General features: G+C 38.8%; 1 protein-coding gene across 4 annotated transcripts in view; it reads left to right on the forward strand.

The window, feature by feature from the left end:
* The window catches only part of LOC134813106 (uncharacterized), a 121,540-nt gene that overhangs the window by 90,567 nt on the left and 5,493 nt on the right, over positions 1 to 25,480 (forward strand). The window contains exons 5-12 of one of the 4 annotated variants that reach the window (XM_063822648.1): positions 5,165 to 5,380; positions 5,502 to 5,648; positions 5,753 to 5,884; positions 16,221 to 16,246; positions 16,471 to 16,494; positions 17,437 to 17,480; positions 17,583 to 17,702; positions 19,750 to 19,835. In XM_063822648.1, coding sequence (XP_063678718.1) covers positions 5,165 to 5,380; positions 5,502 to 5,648; positions 5,753 to 5,884; positions 16,221 to 16,246; positions 16,471 to 16,494; positions 17,437 to 17,480; positions 17,583 to 17,702; positions 19,750 to 19,835 — 795 coding nt within the window. Of the gene's footprint in view, positions 1 to 5,164; positions 5,381 to 5,501; positions 5,649 to 5,752; positions 5,885 to 16,220; positions 16,247 to 16,470; positions 16,495 to 17,436; positions 17,481 to 17,582; positions 17,703 to 18,570; positions 19,339 to 19,749; positions 19,836 to 25,480 lie in introns of all 4 variants that reach the window. The other 3 variants (XM_063821137.1, XM_063823448.1, XM_063821899.1) reach the window with 3 other exon arrangements.

The following is a 25,480-nucleotide window of genomic DNA, read 5'->3' on the forward strand; positions in this document are numbered from 1 at the left end:
AATCAAATAATATGATATATAGGAGTAGTAACCATATTTACTATGCAAAATGCCCCAACCACATAGTGTAAATTTATATAGAATTCAAATTCCATATCATCATTAAACCTCAATAGTCAATATAATAGCCCAAGCAAAATTAAATAACTTCTTATATACCTTACTGTCATACTACAAATTAATTAAACATTTGAAATCTGTTAACCAGAGAATAAATTTCTAAAAAAAAAAAATTTGTTTTCCTAAACCTAATGCAAGTGAAATAATTTAGATGCAATAATGAATGCCTAATGTGAGTATCATCTGTCAATGTCCTTGTAAAAAAGTCTGTAAAAGAGATATGAGTAACTAATATAGAAGAAAAAACAGGAAGTTGTCGTCTGTTGAAAAATAAATAAAATATCTAGAATATATTGCCCCATGTTATCAGGTCACTTCATTGCTCAACCAACATTTGTTTGTAATACTGCAGTATTATTCTTGTGCATGCTGGGTTGACCCCGCCCACCCCCCCCCCCCCCTTCCCCCTGCCCCCTCCCCCCGCTCATTTGTGAGCGTCTCATGACGGTTTTATTTCTTGTCTGCTTCTTCAGCTCTAATAGAAACACCTTTCCAAATCGGTGACTGTGTAGAGCTGAGATTGCTTTGATCAGTCAAGAAGCAAGGAGGTTTTGTAGCTGTGTGGACAAACTACTAGCTGTATTAAAGTTTTGCCAAAAAAGGGATAATCTCTAAAGTACCTTACCTATTACTATTAACCTTGTCACCTTGAGGAAATCGCAGTCTTTATCCGTTTATACGCTTTTATTCTAATGATTTTATATAACATCTAACAATTAGTTCTCCTTTTAATTAGTTAACATACATGTTGTTCAGCATGTGTTGTGTGACCTAACCCCCCCCCCCGTCTGCTCTCAAAAAAATGTTGTAATTATCAAGCGAGTAGGGGAGTGAGCGACAAATGACATATTCAGTATTCACCAGCTATTACAACAGGAATTTGTACTGTGTCACCAAATACAAGGTCCGACACCTGTTAAACAATAACATTGTCGCCAGCAGTATACAGCAGGGGACCTCGTACAGTCGTTTTATACACACTGCGCTGGAGCTTGAGTCATAAAGAGTATTTATAGTATAAGGGGCGGGGGGTTATGACCCTTCAACCATGTTTTGTTCTAGAAGGAATATAAATGTTAATTTGTTATGACCCTTCAACCATGTTTTGTTCTAGAAGGAATATAAATGTAAGTTTGTTATGACCCTTCAAACATGTTTTGTTCTAGAAGGAATATAAATGTTTATTTGTTATGACCCTTCAACCATGTTTTGTTCTAGAAGGAATGTTTAGTGAGTGACATGTCAGCAAGTTTGAGAAGAGCTTATGAAATATTCAACTCTCATATGTTATTTTACGTGGTAAAATGATAACGAACGCATATTTACATTTACCTCACATTAGTTACAGTAGTACTATTACTATCTCACATTATCCACATTAACAAGAATTAAATGTGTTATTTATAATAACATAGCGTAGACTTGTGATTTAAAATACAGCAAGAAAAGGTGAGTGAGAACTGGTTAAAATGAAGATTGCTTAGTTCCCCCCCCCCCCCCCTAACACGTTCTGTTACAATAAAACTCAGCGGGCGGAAATTTATATCGCACGCCCCTGCGCGTGCGATATATTATACTAGAAACCCGCTAGTCGAAAGCTTTGTTCAAGGAAATTTTAAAAATCAGTTATGTTTTAATTTCTCTTCATCATATAGCTCTGTTATACTGTAGACATAATGGAATTTATCTAACAATGGCGACAGCGTTGTTAGTATTCGGATTCCCAAAACGATACTTTTTACCGCATCAAAAAATACCAATCACAACCAAAGTTATGAATATAAGTCATAGCGTGAGCGTAAATGTGAGCTATTTTTGAAATTATGACGTAGCATACAGCATAACAACGCGCGTAGTTAAGATGTTTTTGCTCGCGCACGTGCATTTTAACGTTGCTACGCAACAGCGCAGTAAACCTTTGCTAAAATAACGACATTATTCTAACGGTTATTTTACCTCACTTCCGACGTTAATTATAAAAAATCTAAAGCCTAAATCAAAATTCTAAGAATTTTTTTTTTTTTTTTTTTGTCGAGGGCGCTCACTCTACCTCCCCGGATTAGCAAGGAGGCTACGTCCGCCTTGTGGCTAACGTCTGATGGAGCTCCTTTGGACTGCAGGCTTTGTACCTTTTGCTCTGCTTGGCATGGGGTTCGCAGAGCCCGGTACGTCCAAAAGACATAACATAGTTATGACCCGGTGGATCGGCGATGACCCTAAGGTTATCTGCCATAATGATCCGTCATCGAGAGACTCCATAGAACCCGTCTGGAGTCAGGTGTCGAAACACCCTCCCGGAAAAGGTAGTGCGTTACTTCGAGGAACTACCACCGCATTATGCTAGCGGGCCTGCCCTGGTGATCCTCGAGGTTGTGTCGTGCTTTTAGTATTTTGGAGGATCGAGTTGGGATGAAATTAAACTCGAACCCTGGTGTGATGTTCCTTTGGTTTATCTTTGGTGTATTTAACTTTTGACGTCCCTTTGTTTCAGATTGTTTTGTTATGCTGCGCGCGGCTGTCTCGCGCTCTCGTGGAGTGCTGATTTTGGTCCTTTCTATACTGGTTTGTCTTGGCGCTTTCCAGATTCTTCCTGTTGTAGAGCGCTCGCTTTGGAGTTTTAGTAATATTCCGTGGTTTAACATGGTTTTGCGGCTGGTTCAATAATGTCATTTTTCCATGACTGGATGGGTTATTTTTGTCCACTTTCCGTGGCGGAGTAGAGAGTGCCAGTCTCTGTGTTTGAACTGCTGATGTGATTGAGTGAGTGAGATGCTGCATTGCTACTGGCTGACTCGCCAGCAGCAATGCAGGTCCAAGAAGAGAGAAGGAGAGACACTGTCCGTTTTCTGGGTGTGCCACCACCGACAGTGCTCCCACTTCTGTGGGGCTGAGAGTGTTGGCTCCAAGAACCAGCCGTGAGCGTACAGTGCCTGACCCCCTCTATGGTTAACTGACCCAGCACCACCTCTGATGGAAGATGTGGTTCGGATTGGACTTCGCTAGGATTTGTCAGTTTTTCTGTAGACACTAATGCTCCCTCGAGGAAAGACATGAGCCCCGGCGAAGCTGACCAATAACGTGACAAGGATTCTCACCCTGAAAATTCTAAGAATGCTATAGCCTATTCCTATCCTTTTTCTACAACCCTGCTAAAAATGGCGAGGTTTCAACTCCATTTGCGAGCTGGGTTTGATTTCACCAGAGGGTCATTTTGAGGTCGATTTTCGGTGTTTTTTCTTCTATGTCCCCGTTGCCGGGGAAATTTTGTCAAGTTTAAATTATAGTATAGATGTATATGTCTCGGGCGCCAGCCCGAGGACGACATATCTTCGTATAGCCCGGAGGGCCCGTTCGGCCCGAGTGCTATACGAAATTCCGCCCGCGAGGCGAGTATGTTATATTATATTATATCCACAAGCGGGCGCTTTTCACGAAGCTTCACAGTTTTCAACAATCATAGCAAATAAAAGTAAAAGATTTCGGACTCAAGTTGCAAATTAACGAGAAAATCATGATGCTTTTGCCTTTGGTTGAAGATGCAGAACAGGGCAACATTACTGATTATAGAACACAATAGAAGAATAGAAAACCCACGTACTATAATGGTATTACACACCAACCATATCGATGAACAGTCAACGGGATGTTAATCACTTATTAAACTTCAATTTATTATTATTATATCATCTAATATTTATATGCCGTCTGTTGCGAAAAGTTGGAATTAAAATCAGCTGGTAAGTGGTAAACTGAGATGTAAAGCGTAGTTTTAAGAAGTAACACCCCCCTGCGCACGCCACCCCCCTGCGCAAGTCACCCCCCTGCGCATGCCACCCCCCCCCCCCCCCCCTGCACACGCCAATGGTCACCACAGACCTCCTCAGGTGACCAAGAGAAGATTCTCGATGTTTTTTCACAAATATAACATTGTACACTTGGTATACACATTACACTATACACGCTACTAATACACGGAAACGTAACGTGTTATGAAGTTTACAAATGCCTTATACTCGCTGTATATAGTGAGGCTATCTGTAGTAACCAATGAGACGCTCTGTAGTAACCACTTTGTATTAACGAACACGATTTTCAACACATTAAAAGGATTTGAAAAATGTATGGTTGTGTTTAACATTTGCAACTAAACGTACCGTACTGTGACGTCAGACTGTGACGTCAGACTTTTCTACCGGAGGATCCTGTAAACTGTATGGCTTTGTTTCATCACTTATATTTATAGAATCACTGTACTGTTCCTACAGCTGATGATATGAAATACCTGGTTTACACTCATGTTTTAAACGCCCACTTTTTCCAATGTAGAGTGTTTGATTACACGTTTATATATAGTATGTAATGTATGTAATGTATGTAACGTATGTAAAGTATGTAACATGTACTCAACGTATAAGTTTACAGTGCGGTTATCTTGACCTGGTTTTACTTAATTACTAACCTTAATTCCATTTTTATACCACTTCATACACGTTACTCGATAATTGATAAAGAGTATGTAATTGATCTTATATCAAGGTTAAATGAATCTGAGCACTTATGTTGAAGATGTTTACACTTCATAACACCTGCACGTGAACTTTTTCAACGTGTCTAAACATTGTGTCAAAAGATTTTTGTAATTAATTGTCCCGTGTAAGCTGTAACTTGCTAAGTGTTGTGCGTTTGTGATTCGTTAAGTATTCGATGTTATAAGGTTTATCGCTTCCTTCTTGTATGTATTAACATTGCGATCGGGCCTCGGGGCTGTCTTAAGATCGGTCCAAACTCCTTGGGGAAAAACTCCGAATTCCGTTGGAACACGCGGCTTTGAGGTTTATGTGTTTTATTACACTCCTGTTAGAAGATAGTCGACGCGCAGTGGCGCGCAAGCCGCGCTTTTTAAGGCGGTTCATTTCTTCGTCATAAATAAATAAATCGCGTTTTAAGAAAGTTTTGTGTTCGTCAACAAGCTAAGACGAATGACGATGCTTCAAAAAAATACGAAAAGGCAAAAAATGTAACGAATAACACTGCTATTTTACAGGAGGGGTGTTGCAGGACCATTTGTTTCCCAACATTTGTGTGGGTGGTGTTTCTGTTCATCGTGCTGCTTGCTGTCTTCTCTGGGTACTGTCTCTACATGCTTTTGAGGGAGTATTACCAGCAGACTTTCTTCAACTCAATCGGAGTGGAGGGCATCTATGTTCTCATCGTACTATTCTACCTCTTCGCACTTTTCCAGATCCTCGCTCAAAGAAAGGTTAGTTTCAATTCTTGTAACAGCAAACATCTAATTCGATCGCAAGGGAGGGAGGGACAGACAAATGCAACACAGCAAATGCTCCCCCTAACAACCCTCCTTTAATCAGATTTACTTTCAGATAATCGTGTCTGGAGAGAACATCTTGGGAGAGCTGAGAAAACCGTTCAAATGTCTCCACAGTCGCCCCTACCTCTTCGTCTACATCTCCGTTCTCATTTTCTTCTCGCTTGCTGCGCTGGGTGTGACCGCCTTCTACGGAGTCAAGGTATGTTTTCAGAACACACCAAACTTCTTGTTTCGAAAGATGAATAAGATAGTCCCTAGTTCCTCGACATTTTTACACATTCATCATTTAAATTTCAATTTCAGGCGTTTGATGTGTACAAGAGTGCAGAAGGTGATGCTAGGACCACCAATATTGCGATCGTGGGAGCCTTCTCGGGTATGGCTGCTGTCTATGTGCTGATCGGCATGGCTCTGGGTCTGGTCATCAGCTGCTCGGTAAGTTCCTTCACATTCGCACAACAGCTGGGCTACTCCGCCCGCGGTGCTGAAATTTCGAGGGCTGTTTGAACAAGCTGTAACGAGCACTTTTAAGCCTTGAGCTGTATCGTTCTACTGCAACACACCATCCTATCGTTCTAACAAGTTTTTAAATAGCTGAGTTCTTAGTACTACTAGTGATACTTAGCGACGCTTGCTTTAATAATTTCCCTATTTTTGGTCACTCCCTTGATTACTTTAGTAATATATTGTGAGATACTCCTCAGCATAAGTTAATGGGAATGCCACCGATTTATAGTGCTACGGCGGCTGTATCAAATGAGAGCCTTTAGTAGTACTTTCTTCTCGAGCACATAGTCTTGTTTTGTGAGTAATACAGCACCACCCACCTCTTGCATCTTGCACCTTTACTCTTCTGGGATGAAAAGCGGTCATCTTTTTTGTATACCCGTCTTTGGGCAATAGAGTCTTCTATCTGAGTAATCTTTACATTCTTTCTGCATTTTTCAAAATAGGGATAACTAAGAATTGTTAGCATTCCCTAAAGATCAGCTCGTCTGCTAATAAGCTAAAAGCTAGCAACGATTTAAAATTCACTTTAGAGAGGTCACTACATTTTAATAAAGCCCCCTCTGTTTGTTTTTCTGTTTGTTTTAATTTATCTACTTTTTGGATCACTGATACCAACTTTGTGCTGCCTGGGATTGGAGCAACTCTAAATGGTTCCTGGGCGTCAACTTCGCAAAAATTATCCATCAAATGAAGAAAAACGTTTCAAAAAGTCAAATGAATTAACTCAAAGAAATGATACAGGATATGAAATTTTCAAAATTATCAAATTAGCTAAAATAAATATCGTAATAATCAGTTAATAGACAATAATAAAAGATAAAATGTTGCTTCTAATCGACTTCTGAAAAATTGTAGAGAAAAGATAATTGGAGGATTTTTTGCCTGCTTCAGTTTTCAGAGGGGGCTTTATTGCATTGACCTCTCTGCTGGCTCAATTCCAATTTTATACATCATCAATACCCTCATTTCACATGATCGAACCTCTTTAAATGATTTTAGCCCCCTTTGAACACTGATTGTAACCATGGTAACCTTTGTAGCGACACTGATGATATGAAAACCTACAAATTATTGTTCGAATAGAGACTTAGGTCTAACAGCATGACGTTAAATATATTTCTATTGATACTTACTTTATCACAGTCACGACGATGCGGATTGTGCTACGGTTACAAACACGTGCACTAGACTGACACTCAGACGGACAGACACACAAAAACAGACTCTTCACAAACCTGACGAACAAACATAAAAACTACTTGACAAACTAACATAGAAACTACCTGACAAACAAATATACAAACTACTTGACTTGTTCATGACAGTCTTTGATTCATATCACTCGTTATTCTACTGAAGGCGACTTTGATTTTCATATTGTCAATGTTCATGCTTAGATCTGCATGCTTAGTACTTGTGCCTGGCAATGTGCCAGCTTTCCGTATCTTGGGTGCATGCTCACACATATATCCTCTTCAACCTGACTTTAGTAGTCAAATACTACTGACTGTCCCTCTGTTTGCATGGATCCAGTTCAAAGTAATCCGCTGGATCTGCTGGCATAACATATAGTCACGTGCAAAGTACTGTGGGTGACTGGTGACGCTCTGTAGTAATGATGCATGAGTACAGAACAACCTCCTACAGTTCCTTATTCCCCTCGTCCTTCAGTCGATCAAGGCGGGGCCCTTCCGGAAGTGTTACAGGGAGAGCTCGTACGATGACATCGGAACCACTGCGAACGGAGATACGGACACAACTACTCCTTACCTCTGAGGTGTACCTGGTTACAACTATGTGGCACCTTTCAGGAACCCTTTTTTATCTTAAGAACTATTTCTGAACTGCTTCTCTTGCTAACCTGACGTTGTTTACCGAGTTTCAACAGAAACTGCATGTGTTTATAGGACCCGAGCAGGCCTGTTTTCGCTACATTAACTCCGCTGTTCAAGCATACCCATCTAGATTCATTCTCATCATTTACTTATTTTAACGACATTTATACTCCTGTAAAACATAAAAAGTGGTATTTTGCTAATCATTAAAATTATACTTAAAATATTTTGTACCCGTGTTAAATTGCTGGTTTTATAAAATTCGTTTCCAAAATGTTTATATTTGTTTGTAACATTGTGTTTAAAAATGGCTAAAGTTCTCGTAAAGTTATGTTTCTTAAACTTCAGGCCCTGATTCCAAGATGCTCATAATAAGCATATTATATATAGTATATAAACATAATATGTAGTAGTTTTTAAATATTTATATTTTACACCAAGACATAAATTATGCTGCTATTTTGTGTATGCCTCGTGACTAACGGCTTTTGCGTGACAGTGTAACGCGTGACGTAAACAAACGAATATGACACGCAGCCCAGTGACACCCGACCTCACAAAACAGTGCCATCACCAATACTAAGTGTGATATGACGGTGAAGCATCATTTATTAGATTTGAATTGAAGCTCTCCCTGCAAAATTATTATTACTGAACAATCTTCAAAGGACTAAGGATTTAATTAACTTATTCTAAATTCGTTTAAAAGCTCTGTAGAATTAATTAAACCCTCTAGCTCTGCTAACTGATGCCAAGACAGTGAGCCACTAACCCTCACCACACAGGACTTGCTACACAATGGGGGTGGCTACCACCTCACCGACGACGGACTAAACTTCCAGGACCGCCGTCCTGACAGCCGCCGCATTGAAGGAGGCAGCGTACACTCTTATCTTACTGACAGTCGCAACAACACATTGATTCACGACAAGAACAACTACGTCAGTCCTGAGGCTGCGCGCGACAGCAACCGCCTGCTCCATCGCACTGACGTATAGATTATAGAACACTGACGTATAAAACACTGACGCATAGAACACTGACGCATAGAACACTTACGCATAGAACACTGACGTATAAAACACTGACGCATAGAACACTGACGCATACAACACTGACGTATAGAACACTGACGTAGGTGTTTGTTTAAAGTTTGTAGTTGTTAGCCACAGGACTGTTTACTCGATTGAGGTTTTCTTTTTTCGTGGAGTTGCCGTTGCGTCATATTTTTATAGTTTCTATTTAAAATACAATGTCCTTATCAAGCAAGGTAGGTTTAAACATCCACTTCAATCCAAACCTCACAGTTACCGAGCATTCTCGTGGCATATAACAACGAGATTATTGAATTTCCCTTGTTCAGAATCTTGCGGATGTTCCAAGGAGATTAGTCTTTGAAGCGAGTCCAAGTGAGTCTCATCCTAATTTCAGTGAGCATATTTTATCCCGTTACTTCCTACCCATATTTTATCCCGTTACTTCCTACCCATATTTTATACCGTTACTTCCTACCCATATTTTATACCGTTACTTCCTACCCATATTTTATCCCGTTACTTCCTACCCATATTTTATCCCGTTACTTCCTACCCATATTTTGTACCGTTACTTCCTACCCATATTTTATCCCGTTACTTCCTACCCATATTTTATACCGTTACTTCCTACCCATATTTTATACCGTTACTTCCTACCCATATTTTATCCCGTTACTTCCTACCCATATTTTATCCCGTTACTTCCTACCCATATTTTATCCCGTTACTTCCTACCCATATTTTATACCGTTACTTCCTACCCATATTTTATCCCGTTACTTCCTACCCATATTTTATCCCGTTACTTCCTACCCATATTTTATCCCGTTACTTTCTACCCATATTTTATCCCGTTACTTACTACCCATATTTTATAGCGTTACTTCCTACCCATATTTTATACCGTTACTTCCTACCCATATTTTATACCGTTACTTCCTACCTAAATTTTATCCCGTTACTTACTACCCATATTTTATCCCGTTACTTCCTACATCGAAGTATTTCTCAGTCAATCACACATTAGGAGTCCTCTTCAAAATCTCAGATAATCTTTCTGTCATCTCAGTTGTCAAATACTTTAATTTGCCCTTTGGAGCACTTTCCCCGTTGTCAGTTGTGCTTTAGTGCTTAGCTGCTGGCCTTTTTAGCACTGTTCCAGTCAGCCTTCCACTTGCCCAATTGGAGCACTTTACTCGTCCCCTTTCCGCCGCTGAAGATAACATTACAATAACTAGACACTGTTACATTACAGTACATACTACATGTTAACATTACAGAGCTAGCAAGACGGATATCCTCGCTCCATCCATCAGAAGTCATCTCAATCTTGTGATACTCTTCTGCTCACTAGCTACATTGGTTATTTAAAGTTGAACTGGACACTTATTAATTATTATTGATAAGTTTCGACAGACGAAATGATGGACAAAATGTACTGACATGGACCGTTGCGTTAAACGAAATAATTCGATTATTTGCGCCCTTTTCCCACTTTATTGATTAAAGAGATAATAAAGATTATATTCTGACTCTTATAAGACGAGCACGGTCTATACAAGAAGTAGTAGTGTGTTGCCATAGCAACCAAGAGATACCACATTCTTTACATTCCTTACTATGTGTTGATGAGACCTGTATTTCAGCCGCGAGAGTATTCCACCATTAACTGTGAACAGTGGTAAGAACAACGACTAGCTGCAATGCAATCATGTGCTACTGGCTTGTTGTTTCACGCATTCTCTTAGTGTACAAAATGTAAAATTCCCACATTCCGAGAGCCTGACCTACGATTCTTGTACTGTCTTAATATGTTATATAAAGTTGTCTGATTGGATATTTCAGTCATGTTTCAAGAATATAGCTCTGGTTAGATTAAGACATGACTAGAATAGAGCTCTCTGATTGGTTAGATTAAGACATGACTAGAATAGAGCTCTCTGATTGGTTAGTTTAAGACATGACTAGAATAGAGCTCTCTGATTGGTTAGATTAAGGCATGACTAGAATAGAGCTCTCTGATTGGTTAGTTTAAGACATGACTAGAATAGAGCCCTCTGATTGGTTAGATTAAGGCATGACTAGAATAGAGCTCTCTGATTGGTTAGTTTAAGACATGACTAGAATAGAGCTCTCTGATTGGTTAGTTTAAGACATGACTAGAATAGAGCTCTCTGATTGGTTAGTTTAAGACATGACTAGAATAGAGCCCTCTGATTGGTTAGTTTAAGACATGACTAGAATAGAGCTCTCTGATTGGTTAGATTAAGACATGACTAGAATAGAGCTCTCTGATTGGTTAGATTAAGACATGACTAGAATAGAGCTCTCTGATTGGTTAGTTTAAGACATGACTAGAATAGAGCTCTCTGATTGGTTAGTTTAAGATGTGATCGGTCGTGCTGGTTATTTTAGTTATGTCCTGAGTTAAGTTATTGTGCAAGATGTCATCTGACGTTCCAAACGTTTAAGTGGTGAATTGGGTCGGCTATTGTAGGGATGTTTTGAATGCTTCTGTCACTGTTTGGAGCTAGTTGTCAAGCTATATTTGTTGCTACACCCACATTGATTTTGTTTTTGCTCTTAATGTTGAATGTAGTCCGGTTGAATCCATGATCGACCAGGGAACTTCATGGCAATGACTTAGTTGGCTTAATCAACTCATTATGGTCCGACCAAATTTTCTTTATTTTGGACTCGGCTGAACACAGGCGCGGGCGCCTATATAATATGGGTCCGTAACACCAAAAATGCATGATAGAATCATGGGGGACTCAACGATTATTTTCTGGGACTATAACTAAGTGAAGCTGAGTTATTGCCCCAAAATAGTTCCCTAGGACTTGACCGGACTAATGTTTCTGTAAGTAGTTAGGTGAGAGAGTGTTCCCGGCTTTAGAATATCATACAGTACATACTACATGTAGTAACTATCATGCAGTACATAGTACATACTACATGTAGTAAATATCATGCAGTACATACTACATGTAGTTAATATCGATTCTATATCATATCTAAGTGAGGGGTCTCTGCTTTGAATTAAATTTATTCGAATTACTTATCAGAGTTCAGTGTGGGAAACTATGTGACCAGATCGGATGCGAGGTATGTGAGAGTGCGGCGTTTTAAGCACGTGCTATCTGTTGTGTGTGTGTGTGTGTGTGTGTGTGTGTGTGTGTGTGTGTGTGTGTGTGTGTGTGTGTGTGTGTGTGTGTGTGTGTGTGTGTGTGTGTGTGTTTGTGTGTGTGGGTGTGTGTGGGTGTGTGTGGGTGTGTGTGGGTGTGTGTGGGTGTGTGTGGGTGTGTGTGTTTGTGCGTTTGTCTGCTTCTGCCTGTGTGTGTTTGTGCGTGTGTGTGTTTGTGCGTGTGTTTGTTTGTGCGTGTGTTTGTGCACATGTGCTGTGAAGCAGGTACATTGTAGAGAGTTAGGAGGCTGGGTCACGTGACAATACTTACTCTCAGAGGAGGAGCAAAGGATCTGGCTACCAGGAGACTTCTAATGACGAGTGGCAACTTGTGAGGCCCGGCAACCGCTTCGATCCTGTTTCTTAACAACTCGTCTATTAGTGATTATGCGTATTTCCCTACAAATTTGCTTGTCCCTCAGTTTAAGCGACTATTATCTATCGCCTAGTAACTGTTATTGTATCGCTTAGCAACCTAATGCTTTTCTGTAACCACGTGTTGCATTTTCACATAGAGAAAGGCTATTTATTGTCCAATAACATGTTGCTTCCAATGTTATTACAATGTTACTTACAGCTGTGATTAGCTAAAATCTGTATTTCTCATTTCAATTACCCCGTACATTATTTTATGTTTTCATTATCATAAAAATAGAGTCAATTATATACAAGGATTTCTACATATTATATAAGATAGTTTGTTCAATGTTGGTATAAGAATTCCATTTTAATGTTATACTCTACGAATGAAATTATAAGAATGTGATGAATGGTTGTTAATTTGGATGGTCTAATTACCAGTCAGTTCATTGTTTTCATTAATCACATAGAATAGTTATGTTTCTATGGTAACTAGTAGTGTAACTATGGTAACTAGTAGTTATGTTTCTGATATCAGGCAAATATCGGTAAAGCTAGTATTTTAAATATATTCTTATCCTCAATTTTTACCTACTATAATTACTTATAATATTGATATGTAATATACTAAATTGATATACTGACAATTTAATTTGTACCGTTTTTTTTTCAAAACTACTGTCGCTAATATCCCTGAAATTGTGCACAAAAACTATATTTTATTTGGAGCAGTTTGCTAACTGGAATAATTTGATCGTTAGTTAGGCAAACACAGGACACAGTATTGAACAGTATGTTGCGATGGTGATGTGATGCTTTGTACCACCCCACATAGCTGTCGTAATACAAGTGAACAGTTCGCCCTGGTCTTTCTGTTTGTCCTTTTAGCGATTTAAAATTATGATCAAAATATATTACTTTTCATTATGTTTAAACAAAAGGGCAATTCCACGGTAAGGTTCCACTTGGTGAAAATGAAAAATGTTAAGATAGGCACCTAATTTTGGTTAAAATATGTTCATTAGACTCTTAACCTTACAGGTCAACAAAAGTTTTTTGTTTCATATTGCGTTAACTTTTGATTTTTCTCATTCAAAGGAACACTACTCGGAAATGAAAAAAATCATTCAAATTTTCAAAGGGCCATAGTTTGGGTATGCAGCAATATTTCTCTATGAAATTCCATACACTTAGGCATAGGCATAAGAATGAGAGCTATGCAAAGTTTCAAAACCGTTACTCAAATACTTTTTCTAAAAAATTTCCACAAAGATGGTGTCGCGTCCGTCACAAAATTAAGCAAAAAAGTTTTTTCAGAGCCACATAGTGCTATTTATATTCAAAAAACCACTGTAACATATCTCTTCTGAAGGTAAGGGAGTCGAGTACCGTAGAAATTATCAGGCTTGTATCTTTTAAGAAAAAAATTTTGGAAGGGGGGTCCCAACTTGTCGCGTCTGTCACATTTTTTTGAAAATGCTCCAAAAAATCTTTAAACAGACTTTAAACGCATTTTTCTTAAAGCTGAGACTGTCCTCAACAAAACTATGTCGTCAAATCGAAAATTGGACAGAAAATGGCCGAGTTATGTATAATTTTGTATATGCCCATATATGGGCATACGGCTCACTTTTAGCCATTTTTATCCATATTTCCATTATTTTGACTAAAACCAAGACAAGTAGAAGTCAAATAAGGTTGGATTGTGTTGACTATGTTGACTAGACTATCAAATAACATCATATGCAATTCAATAATTAAATTTACTGAGTTTTTGCCATTTTATTTGCTTACAACTTTTTCAGAGGTAAAAGGCACAAAAAATGGACTTTACCCTATTTTCGCATATTTTTGAAGTAAAAATTCAATATCTTCCACAACTTATACACTAAAGTAATGAAACTTTTAGAAGATGGTCTCAACAGTATGATGCATTGAAAAGTGATGAATGTTTTACCAGAGTTATAAATTTGTTCAAGAAGAGAAATAATTGATGCCCCTAGACTGATACCCTAGCGTATGCCCAAAATGGACAATTTTGGCTATTGCAGACCTCTTGGGGGTATTTGAGGCCTAAAAATTGGCATGAATACAGAGTAGATGTCACTGAACAAGATAAAAGTGTCAAGTGGAAGATTTGGAAAAATTGGAAAAAAACGTGTGTCCGTCACAGTCGCGTCTGTCACAATTTGAAAATGGCGCCACGCAAACAAAAATTGAGCAATCTCCACGAAAATGGCATCTCAGAAATCCCTAAACCTTCTTCTATCATTGTAATTCCAAATTAGAGACAATAGATAACTTTTTGAGATAAATTTGAGTACCTTCTGAGTAGACACCCAAAAAAAAGTGTCATATTTAAGTCGCGTCCGTCACAGGGGTGCTATCTCAGAAAGTAATAATGGTAGGGGTCTGAAATTTTCACACAACCTGTAGAAAGGTTAAATGTGGACGAATAAACAGTTGGAACTGATAAATAAACAACATCTCGAGTACAACATTCGTTTGAACTTTAAAAAACAGCAAAATCGTGGTGTCCGTCACGGTGGAATTGCCCAAAAGAGAAATTTCTGAAATAATTGAGGTACAGTAAGACATTTAGTGATAACTTTTTGAATTTTTTCAATTTTGCTGATCTGGCTAATTGTATCAATATTAAAAAAATTGAAATTTTTATATCCTTGTATCATTTTTATAAACAATGAACCGTTTTGAAATAGATTAATTTTGCAGGAGCCATTTCGGTTTCACTGATCATACACTATGAAAGATGTAGATACAAACAAAAGTTGCTCCTCATAAGGTGAACCTACAATAGGAGAACTACTCCTTTATAATAATAATTATACAGTGTGTTATTATTAATAGTTATCAATAGAATTTTAGTGGAAAAGAAACAATGAAACATGCGAATCAACTGAAACTTTAAAGATCAAATTTTCACTGCCATCAAATTGGAAACTTCCCAAATAGTCAGGGACGAAAGAGTCGATTTTTGAGGTTCACTGGCACTGACTGTTCAAAAGGATGTCTTAACGGAATATGGTACTTTAGGGATTCATTTTGGGTCACTAAAAACGGCTCATAATTGGCCACGCCTTTTTCATGGGTTTTACCTATTACCCGATTTTTTCCTGATGGACTTTTCGTATACACTGCAAACTGTTCGAAATGACAAAATTTATATACAAATTTGTATATGGAGGATATGCCAGAAAATACTCATTTTTGAGGTCTTTGAGGCTTTTTAGGGCTTAAAACAGATAGGGATATAGGTATATTAAAGTATATTAATAATTAATATAAAGTACATCCCCGCCGTCAAAACCCCCCCCCCCCCCCCCCCTATATCTTCCTTCACAACTTGTATACAAATTTGGTCATTGCAAACAGTTTGCAGTATAGAAAAAGTCTCTACGACCTTCAGGAAAAAATTGGGTGAAAAGGGCGTGACCAATTATGAGCCATTTAAGTGACCCAAAATTGGCGTCAAGTCTAGTTTCTTTGAAGGATACCTAAAGTACCATATTCCGTAGGTAAGGAAATCCTTTTCAGCCCTGACTAAAATGGAATTTTACGCTATAATTGATAGTACAAATCTGGGTTCTTCATTTTTGACCTTTATCTGGAAGATTACCTCCGAATGAACTGCTTCTTTCTTGTGTGCGAACTCTATTGAGTAAACTCTGGTTTAAATGGCGTAACGCTAGATCCTGCGGGTGCGCGGCGCGGCGCTCCATCGGGTTACAGAGGAGATGGATGCTCGGCGAACGGTGGTTGGTATCAGTGATCCCATCCCGCTGCTGCCGTATACGCATGTTAAACTCAGACCTACATTCCAGAGAACGCAGAAATCGGAGAACCCCGCGTAAGTTAGATTACATTTATACAGTTTAGCAAAAGCTCTAAATTATTGTTTCAATTTCAGGTTGTTTTTGTACACTTAACTATTTAGCTCAATTTATTTTGCTTGCAGAACAATAAATGAACATTAACCATGAAGTTTCTACATCATGCTAAGTTTTGCTAGACCCCTATTCATTGTACATCGGGGCACAGTAAGTCTGGGTTTTATTGTAATTATCATTTCAGAGTTGAATACTTGCTTATCCCATGGTAGGCTGTACAATATAGATTCTGTGATTATCTAAAAGCTTATTTTAGTGTATGTGAACCATCCTCTAGCTAAACAGCCACTTTTATTCCCCTTTTATCACGATCATTACCTGCGTATAGTTGATAAATGTGCAATAGTGTCACAAATTTAAGGACGAGCAATTTTAAATTTATCAATGTATATTTCAATGTGTGTCTATTTTTAAGTGTATATTAAAATATAATAATTCAGCTAAACTTGGATAATTTTAAATATCAGCGGTGTCGATTGGAGAATAAACCAGAATAGCGAAAAGGACGGTAAAAAAAACAAAAATACCAATAATAAAAAGCCTATTGCTTCGGAGCAAAATTGTAAGCATGGTTTTTAATAGTTTGCAAACCCCATCCTCCCCATCATTCTTACAGTACTGATGTAATGATTATCTATTGGCTTATAATATAGCCTGCAAGAAATTAACACTACAACTCCTAGTGGGTATCCTTATAACACCCTAGTAACACCCTAGTAACACCTAGTAACACCCTAGTAGTAACACCTAGAAATTAACACTACAACTCCTAGTGGATATCCTTATAACACCTAGTAACACCCTAGTAACACCTAGAAATTAACACTACAACTCCTAGTGGGTATCCTTATAACACCCTAGTAACACCTAGTAACACCCTAGTAACACCTAGAAATTAACACTACAACTCCTAGTGGATATCCTTATAACACCCTAGTAACACCCAGCACCCTAGTAACACCCTAGTAGTAACACCTAGAAATTAACACTACAACTCCTAGTGGATATCCTTATAACACCTAGTAACACCCAGCACCCTAGTAACACCCTAGTAACACCTAGAAATTAACACTACAACTCCTAGTGGGTATCCTAGTAACACCCTAGTAACACCCTAGTAACACCTAGAAACTAACACTACAACTCCTAGTGGGTATCCCAGTCAGACTCAGCCCCTCAATGGAACCGCCAATGGTAAGTCAATTGTAGCTATGATAAGTTGTATTCGTCAATCAGCCATGGTGACATCCAACATTTGAAGATATATGCTCAAAATGAATGAACATTCCACTCTAGATAACGATGTAGGAGAGAACCAACCGTACACCACCGTCACAGAGAACACGGTGCTAAACGACAGAGGTAGCTACCAACAAAGAGAATACAACGACTACAACATGGACAACAACACACTAGGTAATTAACCCGTCAATCATTAAATAATTAATTAATTAATTAATCATTAAGTGTTTGTGCAGTAAGTTAGCCGCCAGTGTTCTTACATTGTTTGTGCAGTAAGTTAGCCGTCAGTGTTCTTACAGTGTTTGTGCAGTAAGTTAGCCGTCAGTGTAAAGTGTTCTTACAGTGTTTGTGCAGTAAGTTAGCCGTCAGTGTAAAGTATTCTTATAGTGTTTGTGCAGTAAGTTAGCCGTTAGTGTTCTTACATTGTTTGTGCAGTAAGTTAGCCGTCAGTGTAAAGTGTTCTTACAGTGTTTGTGCAGTAAGTTAGCCGTCAGTGTTCTTACATTGTTTGTGCAGTAAGTTAGCCGTCAGTGTTCTTACATTGTTTGTGCAGTAAGTTAGCCGTCAGTGTAAAGTGTTCTTACAGTGTTTGTGCAGTAAGTTAGCCGTCAGTGTTCTTACATTGTTTGTGCAGTAAGTTAGCCGTCAGTGTTCTTACATTGTTTGTGCAGTAAGTTAGCCGTCAGTGTTCTTACATTGTTTGTGCAGTAAGTTAGCCGTCAGTGTAAAGTGTTCTTACAGTGTTTGTGCAGTAAGTTAGCCGTCAGTGTTCTTACATTGTTTGTGCAGTAAGTTAGCCGTCAGTGTTCTTACATTGTTTGTGCAGTAAGTTAGCCGTCAGTGTTCTTACGTTGTTTGTGCAGTAAGTTAGCCGTCAGTGTAAAGTGTTCTTACAGTGTTTGTGCAGTAAGTTAGCCGTCAGTGTAAAGTGTTCTTATAGTGTTTGTGCAGTAAGTATCCCGTCAGTGTTCTTACATTGTTTGTACAGTGTTTTGTCAGTCTTTCTGCAGTGCTACCATGTTTCACTATCTCACATCCACAGCTGGTGCAATTCCGGGACCTTCAGGTCGTCCCCCTCTCCCTCCTCGCCTCACTTCAACCTCCAACAATTCCTCCAAACACAGTCTGATAGATACTGCTCACACTCACCACCGGACCACCTCAAAACATAGCATAAAGGCAGTGGACCTCTCAGAAGTGGACAAGTCTCCTTACTCTTCCCTCGGACAACCTTCTCTCCCACGCAAAATTGAGGATATTCCCAGACCTTACCACTTTGATCTTGCCACTATGACCATGCCGGCCCAAAAGCCTGCTAAAGGTCGTTTTCACGTCCCTTCAGGCTTAGCTAACATGCTGCACAAGCGGAGAGGTTCAAAGGATAGTCGGAAAAGTTTTGGTCTGAAACGGTCTAGCAGCTCCGCCAGTACTGAGTGCCGAGCGAGCAGACCCTTTAGTATCATTAGCACGGGAACCGTGGCAGGAAGTAGTAGGGCACTGGAGGACGATTACATTCCACCACCTCCCGCCCCTCTCCTGAGCCCTGAGCTTCCCCCTCCACCTCCCCCCATGATCCCGGCAACTCAGCCGAATGCAGTGCAGCCTGCCCCAACTCCGCTTCATCTTAACCTCAGTAAGCAAGGTTCTACTGGCTCGTGTGCTAGTAGAACGCGTCCCAAACTTCACTCACCTGCTACTCCCTCCTCTGCTGGAATGGACAGACATTGGAGTGTGGAGTTCGAGGGAAGGATGAGGACACTCTCGCAGAACAAACTGACTCACGTTAAACAGAAGGATTCCAAGTATTTTGGTGAAGAGGCAGCGTGCAGAGCAGATATTTTAGTTTCATATTCTATCTCTTCCAGCGTGCAGAGCAGATATTTTAGTTTCATACTCTATCTCTTCCAGCGTGCAGAGCAGATATTTCCTGTTTCATATTCTATCTCTTCCAGCGTGCAGAGCAGATATTTCCTGTTTCATATTCTATCTCTTCCAGCGTGCAGAGCAGATATTTCAGTTTCATATTCTATCTCTTCCAGCGTACACAGCAGATATTTCAGTTCTATACTCCAAATGAGAGCTTTTCCCAGCTTTTCTATTTCACTGCTGTCTCAATTTGCGATTTTTTCATTTTCAAATCAACCTCACAATGTTTTTAATCTGGTTTCCTTTTTTAACTTGTTCTGAGTGTGTATTCTCTCTGCTAGCACTTAACCCTTAGATTCGCATCACAACACGCTGCAATATAACGACGGTTCCATGAAATCCGGTACTCTAGAGCTCAAAGCGGTCAATCAGAGCCCCAAGGTATGGATTTAATGATTTTTATGAAGCGCTGTTATAAAAATCTGAGCTGGCTTGCTGGTCAATGGGAATTAGAATTAGAATAATAATTAGAATTAGAATTAGAATTAGAATTAGAATAAGACTTAGAATTAGAATTATAATAATAATTAGAATTAGAAGAGATACAGAGCTTCTGATTGAGATGCAGAGGGGGGGGGGGGGGGGTACAGTGGGCCGCGAAGGGGGGTTATGATAGTATTATAAGGAGGGGGTGGGTAATTAAACTTTTTCCTGGGAACTACTTTTCTCCACATTTCATACTACCTGGAAATATTTTTCCGTATCTACCCGCCGAGAATTTTCCTGAAAATTACTGAAATTTCTGATTGATATCACCTACTAAATCTAAGTTGTTAACACATAACTGGTGTTACTGGGCGACACTCAGCATGTCATTCCGCTGAATCTACAATCTCTTTATGAACAGAAAAGGTAAAATTTGCATCGCGCGCAGAAAAATAGACTCCTCCTATACACAGAATTAAAGGAGAGTTGATAGTAGCCTGGTCGGGGCCTCTAGTAGCCTAGTATGATTCTCTAGTAGCCTGGTATGAGCTTCTAGTAGCTTGGTATGCGTAAATAAACATGCAATGTTAGGGCGTCCAATTAAGGTGTCACATACGTAATTCGATGACCAAAATTATGGGGAAAAATGGAGAAGTTCTTTTTTCCTCTCGAATGTAGGTTAATTTTTGTATTTAAAAGTATTTTGTAATGATTTCAGTGTACACTTATCTAAAGAATGGAGTATCTGATTTGCTGCACAGTGCACCCATCATGCTCGTTGTGTTCTATCACGTGTGAAGAGTAAAACAAAATGCTTGATAATTTTATTTTTGAATTCATATGGGGCATTCAATGACCTATTTCAACATGTAAAATGGATTTTATAGTATGTTCTTAAAGCAATTTAATACTTAATGGGCGTGGTCTCAAAAATATTATAAATATTTCAATTTCAGACAACAGAATTCTGTCGTAGCTCACGCTAACCCAAACGTTTGCACACTGAATTTTATTTATTTTGCAAGTTATATAAAATGAACGTCCTTTTATCAAAGATATGGACTATAGAAATTGTGCAGGTTGCCCAATTTAATTTTGAGCGGGCGTGGTTTAAAGGTTTAAAACAAAAGAAATCAAAAATTTTGATAACAGACCCCTGGAATGAGTAATATGCTCATATATCACTCAACTCCCTGCTACTCCAGTAATATCACTCAAGTCTCAACCCCTCCCTGCTACTCCAGTAATATCACTCAACCCCTCCCTGCTACTCCAGCAATATCACTCAACCCCTCCCTGCTACTCCAGTAATATGACAGGAACACAGATCTATGATTTCCTTTTTCCTAGTTCGTGATATTCGTAGTTCCCTTACCCAAATACTGAAAGCTATTTTGGCCCTAGGATGCATACAGAAGTACACCATTGGATTTACAACGCAACTTATGTAATAAAAAGTTACTGTCAAGACTTGAGCAAATTCGTAGCTCATAGCCATGTCAAAAATGTTTGCAATGCAGGAAGGGAAATAAGCGACGATCCCTGAAAATATTACGAGAGTTGAGGTTTTGAGGATTCGTCGACTGTGTAGACTGTTCCTGGTGATCTCGAAGGCAATAACAACATACATTGTTATGATGAGGAAGAATGGTAGAACTATTGTAAAGCTTTGTACCACAAATGATCCGATTCTGACACAGCGCAAGTACTTTGGGTCGTATTCAATCTGAAATATTATCACATAAAAATAAAACCAACTTAATTCGTACTCTATTTAAAAGAGAGCTAATTAAATGATTGGACAAAGTGCAAAGTAAAGATGGTAACGTTACCTTGAGTGAGTGAAGGATGTTGTAAGACACCAAATCTTTAACCAAAATACAAAATATCGGCAACCAGCTCGTAACGGTTATTACTCGACTGAGTCTCCTCGTCATGACGTATCTGTGTCTTATAGGGAAGAGGACAGCAATATACCGATCAATGGTTAGTGGAAGCAGGACAATAACCCCCGAGTTACTGATCAGTTGAATCAGCTCCTCATACATCTCACAAAACCAGGTCACATGACCCGTGCTAGGGTTCACTCCGATGAAGCGAGTGGAGATCATACCAGCACCCCGGAGCACACCACTTAGAGACATTGCCACGTCACTCGCTGCTACGTTCATTAGGAATATGTTCTGCGAAAAGGGATTGTTATTATTGCTACTGTCAAAACAGCGCAATCATTATTGCAACTGTTACAACAGCGCAATCATTATTGCTACTGTTAAAACAGCGCAATCATTACTGCAATTGTTACAACAGCGCAATCATTATTGCTACTGTTAAAACAGCGCAATAATTACTGCAACTGTTAAAACAGCGCAATCATTATTGCTACTGTTAAAACAGCGCAATCATTACTGCAATTGTTACAACAGCGCAATCATTATTGCTACTGTTAAAACAGCGCAATAATTACTGCAACTGTTAAAACAGCGCAATCATTATTGCTACTGTTAAAACAGCGCAATCATTACTGCAATTGTTACAACAGCGCAATCATTATTGCTACTGTTAAAACAGCGCAATCATTACTGCAACTGTTACAACAGCGCAATCATTATTGCTACTGTTAAAGGACCAGTTAACTGAAAAAAAAGTTATCCTCATATTTTGACAGATTGTGACAAATAGCAAACTAAGCAACGAGTCGAAATTCCTAAATCTCTAACTGCTCTCTAACGCGTGTAAATAGCGTTTGTATTATTTTGGTGATGACGTCACGAAGTCCCTCATTGCGTGCGCAGAGGCTCTGAGGAGCTCGCGTGACTGTATTTTACAGGTAGAAAATGGACATGCCGTGTGTTCTGGAGGTTAATGAAGAGTAGGAGTAGCGGTAACAAAGCAACAACAACAACAAGGTGATAGCCAAGACTATAAGGATTTTGGAGAACTAGAGCTAGGGTAATAGTCATAATTCTAAAATTTGAGTGAGTTACACGTGTTTTATTGACAACGATAAACATTTGCAACGTATTACGCTATGCTGCAGCGCGCACTGAGGCACTTCGTGACGTCACGAGGCCACAGCTTATTATTGCAATAACACGCGTTACACGTACGCTAGAGAGTTGGTTCTTTCGGCGATACGATACTTTACCAGTTTGTCACAACTGATTTAAATCTTAGCCAAATTGGAGACTACAAATTTTTCAGTTAACTGGTCCTTTAAAACAGCGCAACAATTACTGCAACTGTTAAAACAGCGCAATAATTACTGCAACTGTTACAACAGCGCAATCATTATTGCTACTGTTAAAACAGCGCAATCATTATTGCTATACGGTATCCATGTCTTTTTCCTTTAAATTCCAATGCAGTACTATCTCTCCCATCCACACCATAGTTTGGCGAGTAACGGCTGGTGATTTAATTGTTATCTATATGAAATTGATATGTGTAACCTGATTAGCAGGGAGTCGAATACGAAATATCAGGAAGTACAGTTCCAATGTGTTGAGAATAACACCAGCGGTGGCAATGGTTATCAGGATACTCCCCTGGCCAGAAAAGGAGATTTTATATATTCAACTTCTTGACAACCACTGTTCAGTGTTCATAGATGCAATGATTTTAAAACTTAATCTTTCTCAAACCTTGTTTAATTTACTTACATTCACCAATCGAAAAGGGCAGACCTTCTCATTGTCCGAACAATAATGACCGTTTATAACGAAACCCATTTGAAATATTCACTCAAACGTAGCTATTGGACGCCCCCTTTACCAAATGTACCTAGTAACACCCTAGTAACACTCTAGTAACACCCTAGTAATAACTTTACCAAATCATATGAGACATCAAAATAAGCCAGGCACAACGTGCGAGTACGATATTTTAAATACTCTGATCCCTGCTTTTCGACTATATGTCACCTTGGTGGCATATATTGATTATAAACATATGGTTCCAATAATGAGTGGTGTGCTCTTTATAATACGATACGAGAGAGTTCCCTCACCGGCAAGAGAGTTGCCTTCATCTCCTTGGTTAATATCATGTCTCTTTTTCTAGACTTTTTAGCAAAGTGACATTCGGAATCGATCTCAAATGCTTCGAATGATGCTAATGCCTCTCCATATGGTGGAACACACACACACACTCTCTCTCTCTCTCTCTCTCTCTCTCTCTCTCTCTCTCTCTCTCTCTCTCTCTCTCTCTCTCTCTCTCTCTCTCTCTCTCTCTAAATTTGCAAGTGATGCGCGGAAAATGCGCACGCTTAAATTCTGGCAAGATGTTTATATCCTAAAATATCGGAAATGCGGATAAATTTTGACGGCAGTGCACGCAAATCATTTCTGAGGCGCAGCTTGTATTTGTTGCTAAGATCCCTTCTGCACGACGTAACCTTATTCCAAAATACTATCATTTTGTCGAAATTCATGAACCTAATTATTGTTTTATCTTTCACAGTTTCAGCTCAGCGACAACAAGTTCCAATTATTATTAAGCCCAATTTTTTTTAAATGCGGGATACCGGCCGAATTTCAGATTGCTATATTAGTTTTGTCACTATTATTTAGAGACATGGTCCAGAATTTTCACCGACATTTAGCTCATGTTATCAATATTATTAATAAATAAGAAATGATCTCTCTCATTTTAGGAAAAAGAAAACAAAAATCTTATTCAAAATCTAAAATTTTCAGGATACGCTCACAACTTCTTTAAAATATTTGTAATTGCTGTTGGTAAAAACTAGATTTCTAAAATTGTCCGGATAAAGTCTTGACCTTTTGGCCGATAAAAACCTGAATATCTCGTTAAATAACCACCGCGTCCTTCAATTTCCGTCCCATTGATAAAATGATACACTTACTATTACAATATTGAAGGTAACTAGAGGTTTGTAAATATCTCCTGATTTAACGCATCTTCTACCTTGTTCTGCCGGCACGAAGCTAGCTCTAACATATTGTGTTGACATATTGTAGCATATGTGTTAATTTTATCTACACTCCGCACGCAATACTTGTTATTGTGTGTTACAGTGCAAGTGTGTACTGTATAGTGCTAAACATGGCCTCTTAACTCAGCTGTACTCCGCAAGCTGAACGGGGCCTCTTAACTCAGCTGTACTCCGCAAGCAATACTCGCTAAACAGGGCCTCCTAACTCAGTTGTACTCCTGTTATTAGATAAGTTACTACTGTACACACCACGAGTGTGTATATAATATACATATTGTGTTGGACAGTCCTTTTACCGTTAATCTTCATTTCTTCAGGGTTTGTGTGTTCTACTGCCATTGCATTTTGTAAAGTATGTAACAATTCGATACTGAAATATAATATCTATATATATTTCTATGTTATGTGTATATTATATAATACTAGAAACCCTAGTCGAAAGCTTTGTTCGAGGAAATTTAAAAAATCAGTTATGTTTTAATTTCTCTTCGTCATCCAGCTTTGTACTGTAGAAATTTTGGATTTTATTCAACAATGAGGACAACGTTGTAAGAATTTGAAATCCCTAATCGATAATTTTTACTGCACCAAAAATATCAATAACAACAAATATATGAATAGTCGGCTGCCAGACTTTGGGTAA

This window comes from Bolinopsis microptera, chromosome 1 (assembly GCF_026151205.1).
Source record: "Bolinopsis microptera isolate Bmic1 chromosome 1, MBARI_Bmic_1.0, whole genome shotgun sequence".
Classification (NCBI taxonomy): Eukaryota; Metazoa; Ctenophora; class Tentaculata; order Lobata; family Bolinopsidae; genus Bolinopsis; species Bolinopsis microptera.